General features: G+C 45.8%; 1 protein-coding gene across 1 annotated transcript; it reads left to right on the top strand.

The window, feature by feature from the left end:
• Positions 1–3,889: 3,889 nt before the first annotated feature.
• Positions 3,890–5,608, top strand: PtA15_1A429 (uncharacterized protein; the record flags this gene model as incomplete). The annotated part of the gene is made up of 7 exons (XM_053165456.1): positions 3,890–4,018; positions 4,150–4,287; positions 4,410–4,490; positions 4,577–4,699; positions 4,794–4,882; positions 4,957–5,275; positions 5,396–5,608. 7 exons carry the CDS (start codon positions 3,890–3,892, stop codon positions 5,606–5,608), a joined length of 1,092 nt encoding a protein of 363 aa, XP_053016646.1.
• Between the last annotated feature and the right edge of the window lie 5,437 nt (positions 5,609–11,045).

Genomic DNA, 11,045 nt, shown 5'->3' with positions numbered 1-11,045 from the left:
CCAAAGCTGCATCATGTCACTTGCCATCAAGTGACTATTTTTTTTTCCTGGTGATGGGGATTATTTGAATATTGTGTTATGCCGTTTGGCCTTGCTAATGCGCTGGCTATTTTCCAAAGATTCATCCAACACTGTTTACGTGAGTACTTAGATGTATGTTGCTTTGTTTATATCAATGAAATTTTAGTGTTTTCCAAGACCCGTGAGCAACATTCTATAGATTTACAAAACATATTAGGTAAACTACAACAATACTCTCTGAAAGCCTCTTTCCACAAGTGTCTGTTTTTTCAATTGTTGGTCAAATTTTTAGGTTTTGTGATTTCCAGTGAGGGCTTGCCAATGGATGAAGGAAAGGTTTCCACCATTCTTGATTGGCCACTTCCAGATAGCCTACAACAACTCCGTCGATTCTTGGGGTTTTGCAATTTTTACCACAGATTCATTCCAAAGTTTTCAGGTTTGGCACGGCCGTTAACGGAACTGACAAAAGAGGGACAGTTCACTTCTGAAAATATTTGACAAGTAGGACCCCAGTCGGCTTTCCTAGCGCTCAAGAAGTGTTTCGCTTCAGCCCCTCTCCTTCGTCATTTTGATTTTCAACTTGCCAGGGTGGTTCATGTCGATAGCTCTGGATACGCCATAGCTGCTGTTTTAAGTCAACCGGACCAATCAGGCAAGTTACACCCAGTAAGTTTCTATTCTAGTAAGCTGACCAATAGAGAACGTGGTTGGTCTATATTTGATCTTGAACTACTCACCATCATTTCTGCTTTTGAACAATGGCAAGCCTGGCTTATGGGTACAAGGGAGCCGGTCCGTGTTTACTCAGATCATGCCAACCTTCGCCATTTTATCACTGCAAAAAACTTGACCCCTAAGCAGGCCTGGTGGGCTTCTATTTTAGATGGCTTCAATATGGCTATTTATCACATCTCAGGTAAGGCAAACCCAGCGGATGCTCCTAGCCGACGCCCAGATTATGTAGGGGAGGGTCCTTTGATTCCCTCACAGGCAATTTCGCGGCGTATCGTTTCAGTTAATGATGTTGAAGGAATTACTCCTAGCTTGTCCTTTAACCTGTATGATCTTCATTTCCAGCGTTCCAAAACGGAAGTATTGGATTATTTTGCTAAACACTATGACAAGTTAAGACAAGAAGAGAGAGAGGAATTGATAGAGCGTGATAATATACTCTGGTTCCAAGACAGAATATTTGTCCCGGCTTCTTTGCGCACCCGTTTAATCCAACTTTTCCATGATGCACCAACCGTGGGGCATCCGGGCATTGCAAGAACACTCTCCTTGATCATGCTCTCCTTTTCTTGGCCAGGAATCAGGAAGGAAGTCATTAACTATGTAAAGTCTTGTGACTCTTGTCGGCGTGTTAAGGCTTGTCGACATAATCCAGAAGGAACATTGAATCCCCTCCCAGTTCCACACAGTCCCTGGAGCGTGATTGGGATGGATTTTATCACTAAACTACCAATTTCGGGAGGCTTTGACTCCATCATGGTGGTTATAGATTTGCTAAGGTCACTCACTTTGTTCCATGTAAAGAAACTTATACCGCTGAACAATTAGCACAATTATTCAGGTCTAATATTTTTAGGCTTCATGGTATCCCGGAGAAGATAATTTTGGATAGAGGTTCTACTTTTGTAAGTGAATTTTGGCGTTCTCTCATGCGCTCCTTACGCATTACCCCGGGATTTTCTACCGCTTATCACCCTCAAACAGATGGGCAGACGGAGCGCATGAATCAGGTGTTAGAAGATTATTTGCGCCACTTCTGCTCGTATTACCAGGATAATTGGGTCAAGACATTGGACATTGCTGAGTTCTCTATTAATAATTTAGACTCTGCGTCTTTGGGTACCTCCCCATTTTTCTTTGCTAATGGATTTCATCCCAAGTTTATTACCTTAACAGAAAATTCAGGAATCCGTTCACTAGACGATTTTATTGTTGACTTGCAAGAAATACAGGAAAAGGCTATTGAATGTCTAACACAAGCTAAACGTCGACAAGCTCTTTATCATGACGCACACAAGAAACCTTCTACTCAATATCAACCTGGTGATCTGGTCTTACTTCTTCGGAAGTTTATTCAAACCCACGGATCAATGCAAAGCTGGATTACCGATATATTGGACCCTTTGATCAAAGTCATTGAGATGGTGGGCAAGAACGCGGTCAGATTGGACATTGCACGTGAGTACCCCAAGTTGCACCCGGTCTTCAATGTATCTCTCCTGGCGAAATATCACCCTCCAAGTCAGGTCGCTGGTTGTGGAGTTTTAGAAGGAGTCAAAAATACATATTATGATTCTGGGCGCATAGTGGATTGGACAAAATTATACCAGATTTTGGATGCTTGTCAAGTGAAAGGTAAGTCACGAAAAGGTAAGTTTGATTTCTTATTATGTTGGCGCAATGCTACACTGGGAGAAGACACTTGGGTCTTTGCAGACCATATACCATCTTATTACCAGCATTTTTTGCAGCATTACCTCTCACAATGGCGTCAATCCCAGGACCCCAAGAAAAAGAAGACTTAATAGGTCAGGCACGTTTTGTAACAAACAGATGACTGAAGTTTATTCTGTTTAAGTTTCCCAGGATCATTGAAGACATTCTCGACAATGAACATTTGAGAAACATGCCGCTCTTGTTCGAGGAATTTTCCTTATTTTTCCTTTTCTTTCTGTTTTTCATGATCCTCCTTGCTTTGTAGTCATTTCTGGAAATTTCCTTGCTGGTTGTTAGATTATAAATAAGTCTTTGTAGCCACCAGGAAGCTCCTTTCCTCGTGGCAAAATCTTTGTATCATTGCCTTCTTCAAAAACTTGAAATCTAAACTCATTCACAAATCAAACCACCTCACAACCGCGCAAAGCCTAATCCCAAAACATCTTCAAAGTTACCTTGTGAAAGGATATTAGACCTTGGAAATAGGTCCGGAAATTCTGGTAGCTCGTCTGTAGTTTTCCGTTATCCCCGGTTCCCCGAAAAACTCTAATACCTCAGGCTCACACATACGCCTCTCCTATGCAGTGCCCTCCGGGTGGGGTCGCCTGGACCCTCTGTTTGAGAGGATATATAGTTAAGCTACATAGCTTGGAACTCCTGCCAGGTTGAGGATGCCCACATGATGTTTGACATCAGCACAACTGCTGGCTGATCATCAAAATATAGCTTAGGAGCCAGGCTGCTACTGATATAACTATTCCAGGCCAAGCCCTCCTTTGCAGCAGTTCCGGAGTAAAGGATGGAAGACTTTTATTAGGGTATGCAGACTTGAAAGAGATTCAATGCTTATGCTATGGGGAATTGATGACGCTATGTAACAAGGAAAGGCAGGTTTGAATTGTTGAGATATGGCGTACTGTAAAATTAAGAATTAGGTCCCTTGAGCGTAATCAGGAGGGAGGTAAATATACCACATGCGATGAAGTGTTTTGCTTTCTGTGGATTTTTCCGGTGGTTGTCGAAAAACCATGCTGGTACATCTATGTACAAAGTAGCTCCAGATTTTCAAAGGTGAGCACGAGAGGCGGCCGCGGAGTCAATCCTTTCGTTACGAATGGCTTGGTGACAGAAAGTCATGAATGGTTAAAAAAACCCCACCAGATTTCATTGTTTGGGGCAATTTCGGGTGTGCTCAACCCACCTGGCTCAACCCAGCTTGGATGCTGCTGCGAGTGTTCACGGTTTGCTAAATAGTGTAAGTTAAAGTTAGCCTTTAGCCGTGTTCAAGCGAGATCTGGCAAATCCCAGACGGCAGGCCCTCTGTCATCTTGATTCTTCTTCAACCACTCGAGCTGTCCTCTCCGGATTCTTGCCCCATCTCGATCGAACTCGCTCGGCGCAATCGTAATACCTCAAGATGAATGGCCATTCTGCTTCTTCTCCTCGGGACCGTTTCTTGCAATTCTGGCCGCAGGTCAAGAAAGATGTGATCGAGTCAGCCCAGGCTGAAAATTTACCCTCGGATGCCTTAGATTGGTTCGAAGCAGTATGTACTTCTTCCCGTCAACCCTTTTCCTAATCACATCTGGCTATCCAGACTCGCCCGTTTTGCATCCTTCGAATCCAATCCATTTGAGACCTACACCAGAAACTAACGCTCACACATTGCACTCGTAGAACTTGGAATATAACACCCCTGGTGGCAAATTAAATCGAGGAACATCAGTGGTGGATACCCTTCAAATTCTGAAAGGTCGCGAGCTCGACCCAAAAGAATACCATTCAGCTGCCGTCTTAGGATGGTGTGTTGAGCTGGTAATCCCCCCTCCTATCCTTCTCACTTACTATAATACGGAAAATTATGTTTCTGTTTTCGATCATCTAATAGCTGACTCATTTTTTTTTCGCATGAAAAACAAAATAATTTTGCGTGTCAGCTTCAAGCTTATTTCCTGGTGGCCGATGACATGATGGACCACAGCTTGACACGAAGAGGACAACCGTGCTGGTACAAAGCAGTTCAGTCACATGTAACTTGGCAAAATACGGATTCGGATTCATCATTGACACCTTGATTTTCTTGCTTTTTACCTCAACCCCTCAGCCCAAAGTTGGGAACATTGCGATCAATGACTCCTTCATGCTGGAAGCTTCAATCTACGTTTTGCTCAAGAAGCACTTCCGCAACCACCCGGCATATGTCAACCTCCTCGAATTATTCCATGATGTACGCTTTCATTCATCCATTGATGTGCAATCTTCTGTAAAAGCATTTCTTGCCCTTCTGACTACTAACTTGATTTGCTGACCCTTTTCTTCAGACCACCTATCAAACCGAATTGGGTCAACTAGTCGATCTGTTAACAGCTCCTGAAGATTCCGTTGATTTATCAAAGTTTTCGATAGAGAAGTGCGTGATCTAGTCCTCTTCTCGTCCTAGTGATGTACTCAAACTGTCTGGAAAGCTTATTTGCCTTGCTTTAGACACCATCTCATCGTAGTTTACAAAACCTCATTCTATTCGTTTTACTTGCCAGTGGCACTGGCAATGAGACTACATGGAATCACGTCCCCTTCGGATCCAGGATCGAACGATAGTCCTTCGATTGACCTTTACAAACAAGCGATGGATATTCTCTTGCCACTTGGCGAATACTTTCAAGTCCAGGATGACTACTTAGATTGTTATGGTGACGCTCAAGTCATTGGAAAGGTCGGGACAGACATCGTGGATAATAAATGCTCTTGGAATATCAATGTCGCTCTGAAGAACTGCACCCCAGAACAGCGGAAGATTTTGGAGGTGAGCTTGACATCCGATTTCATTTTACCCAGAAAACAAATACAAGACTTGATACTTAACTTTTCCTCGATGCATCGACACTCTTTCGCCATGAACGCAAAATAATTACACCGAAAACAGTCAAATTACGGACGAAAAGATAAGACGAGTGAAGCAAAAATCAAGGAAATCTTTGAATCCAAGGAAGTGAATCTAACAAAGAGATTCACTGAATACGAAGAAGAATCTTTCATAAAACTGAATGACTTAATCGATCAGATCGACGAAAGTCTAGGCCTCAAAAAGGAACTCTTTCGCGCCTTCTTAGCTAAAATTTACAGACGAATCAAATAATCTCCGTGTCTCATCTTTTTCATCTCACACTTCCGCGCAGTACATATGCCGATATACCCCATCCCATGGGTGTCAGTAGTTTTTCTGCAACTTGTGATGGTACCTTTTTTACAATGTTTGATGAACTTCTTGTTTGTTTCTTGCTTGGTGATTGCTTGCTCAGAAAGTGAAGAAGCTGGTTGGATAACGTTGTCATGATGAATTGCCGATACTAGAATAATATAGATAGATGATAATATATAAGAAAAGTCAAGAAGACAAACTAACACTTCCAGCTATCATAAATTCTAGACAAGCAAAAAACGATGAAATAACATGTCAAATTAGTTACAAATACAATGACAACTGAGATATCCTTCACCTTTGTCCGGAGTCCCTCCTTCGAAGACACCTCGTGGTACTTGGGCTCCGTTTGGCCGGCCCTGAAAATGTGGGAGCATAATAAGCAAATATGCAGATTATTTTTGGGGGGACAGGGGAAATGACGATATCTCATGTCTCTGTTTGGCATCCCACCAAGCATCATAAACTTGAAGACCAGAGTTGACGCTCCATTCATATTTTGGTCTGACCCAAAATTTCCCTGTAATTTCCGCTTCCCACCCGCCTCAAACCACAGCCTCAGCGCTTTTTTTTTTTTTTTTTTTTTTTTTTAAGTGCAGTATTGTAAAAGAATCCAAGCAACTGAAAGATTGTATTGCTTGTTAGATAACTATGTACATGTATAGTGATCTGACTAGAGAGATTTGAGTAGAGGGACAGCGGCACGATCATGTACCTGAAAGCAGGGCAGAACGTGCCCGGGATCTATGTCTTGAGAGTGAGAAAGGAAGTTGTGCGCTTAGCGCAGGCTTTGCCGGTTGACGTTTGTGCGTGCGGTGAAAAGTCGGGTCTAAGCCGAGTTATCGTAGTAACTTCGTCTTATCCTGTCTGAACGCCTGAGATGCGTCTGTTTCTGTTGGTCATTCAATTAAGATGCTGTTTTAGTTTTCTTTTGTGTCTTTTGTTTGTTCTTGGTCTGTTGTGTCTGCACTTACGGGTAGCATTAGCTTCCGACAGTCTGGCCAGTAGATCTGGCTGGTTCTTGGGTCCAAGTCGATCCGCAAGAGTTCTACGAAGGAACGCGCTCAAGTTAGCCTTAGGGTTTAAGTCTGCTTGGCGCTTGCTCTCGGGACGTACAAGGTTCTGTGCTTGTGCTGTGCTTGTCTTTGGGCTGGGACTGATAAGGTTCTGGTCTGGTTTGCTACTGTAATCGTCAAGCAATACTTTGGCGTTAGCTTCCATGGTTAGGGCTAGGGTCTGGGGGTCTGGGGTCTGGACTGCGGAAGGGCTTACCTTCCTTTGCAGCTGGGCTTGGGCTTGCGCCTCGGGCTATCCGCGCGAGCTTCCTTAGCGGTTGCTGCGGGTGGACTTGGTCTGTATTCCTACAGCCTCGCATACTTCAAGTCGTGAGATTCGAAGTAGCTTCTGAGATTTGGATGACTCCAATTTGGGCGAGGGATCGGCGAATGACAGATCTTCCGAGGGGTTTCGTGAGGAAGTCGGCAGCGTTGGCGCTCGTCTTGACGTATCTGAGCTTGATTGTCTTGAAGAGAATTAATTCCCGCACGAAGTGAAGGCGAATGTTCATGTGCTTCGTCCTGAAGCTGTTTTGAGAGGTCTTGCTGTTGGCGAGATCAATAGCACCTTTGTTGTCTACGGCTACATCAATGTTATCAACCGAGTTTTGCAGACCAATTTCGCCAATGAGGCTAGCGAACCAGGCTAGATCCCTTCCTAGATCGGATAGCGCCTTGTACTCGGCCTCCGCTGTTGAGAGGGAAACTGTGGGCTGCTTGCTGGATTTCCAGTTGAGTAAGTGAGAGCCCGCCGTGACCACAAAGCCGGTGGTGGAGCGCCTGGTGTCTGGGCAATTACCCCAGTCCGCATCAGAGAATGCTTTTAGTCGAGCTGATTCTGAGCGCTGAAAGGTTAGCCCGACTTGTCTAGTGCCTGACAAGTAGCGGAAGACCTGCACCGCGGCCTGGTAGTGCTTGATCCCTGGTTCCTCCAGGTATTGGGAGAGCTGGCTAACCGCGAGTGAGATGTCGGGTCGAGTCAGGATACTGAGGTAGTTGAGTGATCCTACAAGTCCCCGGTAGTTGATGTTGAGCTTTTTCAATGTATCAATCTCGTGTGCGGTTGCTTTGGAGAGTCTCTCTCTGGGATTGAGTGGGCACGAAGCCGGATGCTCCCTGTCGAGTCCGTATTCAACTAGCTTCCGCTCGACGTACTGCGTCTGGTTGATCTGAAGGCCGCCGTGAAAGCGGTCGATATTCATTCCAAGGAGAAACTCAGCGTCGCCAGGGTATTTGATTTCGAATTCTTTTTCCATCTCACTCCGGAAGATTTCTGGTTGATGGCTTATTATGATGATGTCGTCCACATGAGCAAACAGCCAAGTGGCAGGCCTGTTGGCTGCTTCATTTCTCCAGAACACGCATGGATCCGAGACGGAGATATTGAACCCAAGGGACTTGAGATATGTCGTCAGTTGCTTGTACCAGACAAGCGGAGCTTGGCGCAAGCCATAGATGGCTTTCTTTAGGTGAAGTACCGAGTTAGGGGGGCATTCATAACCCTGAGGAGGCAGTAGAGTGACTGTCTCCTCCAGCGGGCACGTGAGGAACGCGCTCCGGACATCAAGCTGGTGAATCTTCATACCGTTGTGGTAGACGCTTTAGTTCTGGATGGAAAAATTCAAAAATTTCTAGTTTACATATGTAGTGTTACATTACACCATCTTTTGATACACACACTCCCTTCAGTTTACATACACAGTTTTACAAAACTGCATGTATATAGCTTACATACTACCCTTTTACATATATATGTGGCTGCGTAGCAACCAGCCAGCCTCATATCAACACTGGGTCGCTACGCTACGCTACGTGTTAGCGTAGCGGCAAAAAGCGCCCGGCTATTTTGCATAGCGTTAGCGCGCTGTTAGCGCCGCTACGCTACGCTAATTTTCAGCGGCGCTAACAGCGCGCCAATTCTTTGTTAGCGTTAGCGCGCCGCTACAGTCGCTACGCTACGCTGCGCTGCGCTACAGCGCTTTTAGCGGAAAAAAAGCCCTTTTTTCCCGCTAAAGGCGCTGTAGCGCAGCGTAGCGCGCGCTCTTTTGCGCCCTGCATGTTTAGCGTTAGCGCAATTGCGCGCATCTGCGCTAACGCTACGCTATCAGCTAAAATAGCTGCGCACCGCGTGCGCGTAGCGTTAGCGCATATGCGTGCAATTGCGCTAACACTACGCTAAAAAATAGCGCATTTGCGCTGCGCTACGCTACGCTAACCGCTATGGTTAGCGTAGCGACCCAGTGTTGCTCATATGCAGCTGTGTAGCAACCACAAGCCACTTATTACAGTAACCCAGCAACCACAAGCCACATTAATAAAGCGGCATAGTAACCATGGGGCTGTGCAAGTCAATCAAGCAGACTACACAGCAATACAGAAAGCTGTGCAGGTCACTTGAGAAGACTCCATAGCAACCAGAGGACTGTGTAAGCCACACTTGTAACTAGATCACCAGCTAAATTTGCTCATGTATACACTGCCACACTGTACATAGCTGTATTTGCACAGCATTTGTAAAGGCACACCAGCCAAAACTCCTCATGTACATAGACCACCAGCATAAATGCCTCACATTTTCCTATATAAGGAGGGGCTCTCAATGAAGGAGATCATTCCCCCCACAAGATTCAAATAAATTGTCACCCTCACACTCTCCGCCACATAATAAAATACTAGCTTTATATTTTGAAATACACAGTCCGTTGTGAGCCACTTGTGAGAAAAGTATTCAACTACACTAGACCACTGTCTTCTTGCTTCCAGCCTAGCTGGGGGTGTTGTCAGTCTTTGTCTTTCAGAGAAGCAGGGGTTTCCCCTCACTTCCTTCTCTAAATTCAGCCATAAGAGGTGCAAACCGCTTTTGGAGTCTCACACCGTGGTTGACGGCAAAGGAGATAAGCAGCCGGAGGGATGCCGCCTTGCCGGTTGGAGCGTAAATGATGTTGAAATTTCTGCTGTGAATCTGTCAAAAACCTTGGGCGCAGATTCGCGCTTTGAATTCGATAACCTCGTTTGAGGCGCCGAGCTTCCGTCTGTACGCCCAGGTCGATGGGATTGGCTCATCGGATTTTAGTTGTTGGCGCACAGTCCAGACTTGATGTTTAAGCATGTTGGCGATTTCCTTTCGCTCAGCTCGCGACCAGTTGGCGCGGTCCGGGCCGCTCATGGCCTGCTTGTGGTTCTTGGGGTCCACGTCTATCTCAATTAGGAATGCTTGCCTGCGCCTCTTTCCTTGGATGATGTTATCGGTGTCTATGCGGCTGAGGAACTCTGGCCGGTGCTAGGCCGGCAGCAGTTTGGGGAGGGGAAAGAAAGAAAAGAACCTGAGATGTGTATGCCCTCCGGGGTGATTGGCCAAAAAAGGAGCGCGGTGAGTAGTGTAGCGTTGGGGGGGGGATGATTTTACGACGGCTGGAGATGCGCGTCGGCGGATTTTGTTTTGAGAGAAAACCGGGGATACTGCCGGCGGAAGTGTGATCTATACCAGAAGATGAGGAAGATCGGCGTTTGCGGGGTAATGAACTTAAAAGGAGGAGAAACTTCGGGCAAACAGCTTGCCAAGACGTATATAACTTTGATTTTGATGGAGAGACTGAAAATTATGGTTCAGAGTAGGTTCATGCCGCTCCAAAGCCTGAGTTCAAACTGAACTCAAACCTTGGAGTTGGTGACATGTAGCAGACATCTCATCACAACCTAGCGCGCATGCGCGCGCTACATCAAGACAAGAAACAGAAACAAAACAAAAAAAAAGAACACAAAACAAACAACAAAAACCAACCCTTCTCATCCAAAACCCTAACCAACGCGCGCAGAATGAAAAAGAAAAATGACAACACTTGATGAAAAGAAAATTAACAGGAAAACCAAACCACTAACACAGAAACAAAGAAAAGAAAGGAGGAAGGAAAAACCTGAAACGCCTTGAGGATGCGCGCCACGCCGCGCCACTGAATCTTGAGGAAGCCTTGAGGGCTGGGAACTTGAGGCCTTGATGTCTTGACTCTTGACGTCCTCCGGCGCGCGCCATGCGCGGCAAAAAGCTTGAGCCTCCGCGTGTACGAGATTGTCCACCACATCCACCCACGACTTGCAGTCTGTCCCTAGACTGCTCGTCCCATACCGTGCCTAAAGAAATCCAAGCCCTGAGAGAGAAAGAGAAACAAACCAGGCGCTCCCGTGGTGCTCACGAGCGTGGCAAGAAGTAGAGTTTTCGAAAATCGCGGTAGTAACTACCCGGGAGGTGCACACTTGGAGAGGAACTTACTTGTGGTCAGCAACGTCCTCCCGGGAAAAGAACCTCTTCACTTGATCCGCGG

Source organism: Puccinia triticina, chromosome 1A (assembly GCF_026914185.1).
Source record: "Puccinia triticina chromosome 1A, complete sequence".
In the NCBI taxonomy this organism is placed as follows: domain Eukaryota; kingdom Fungi; phylum Basidiomycota; class Pucciniomycetes; order Pucciniales; family Pucciniaceae; genus Puccinia; species Puccinia triticina.
This window is presented reverse-complemented; position numbering and strand designations above follow the sequence as displayed.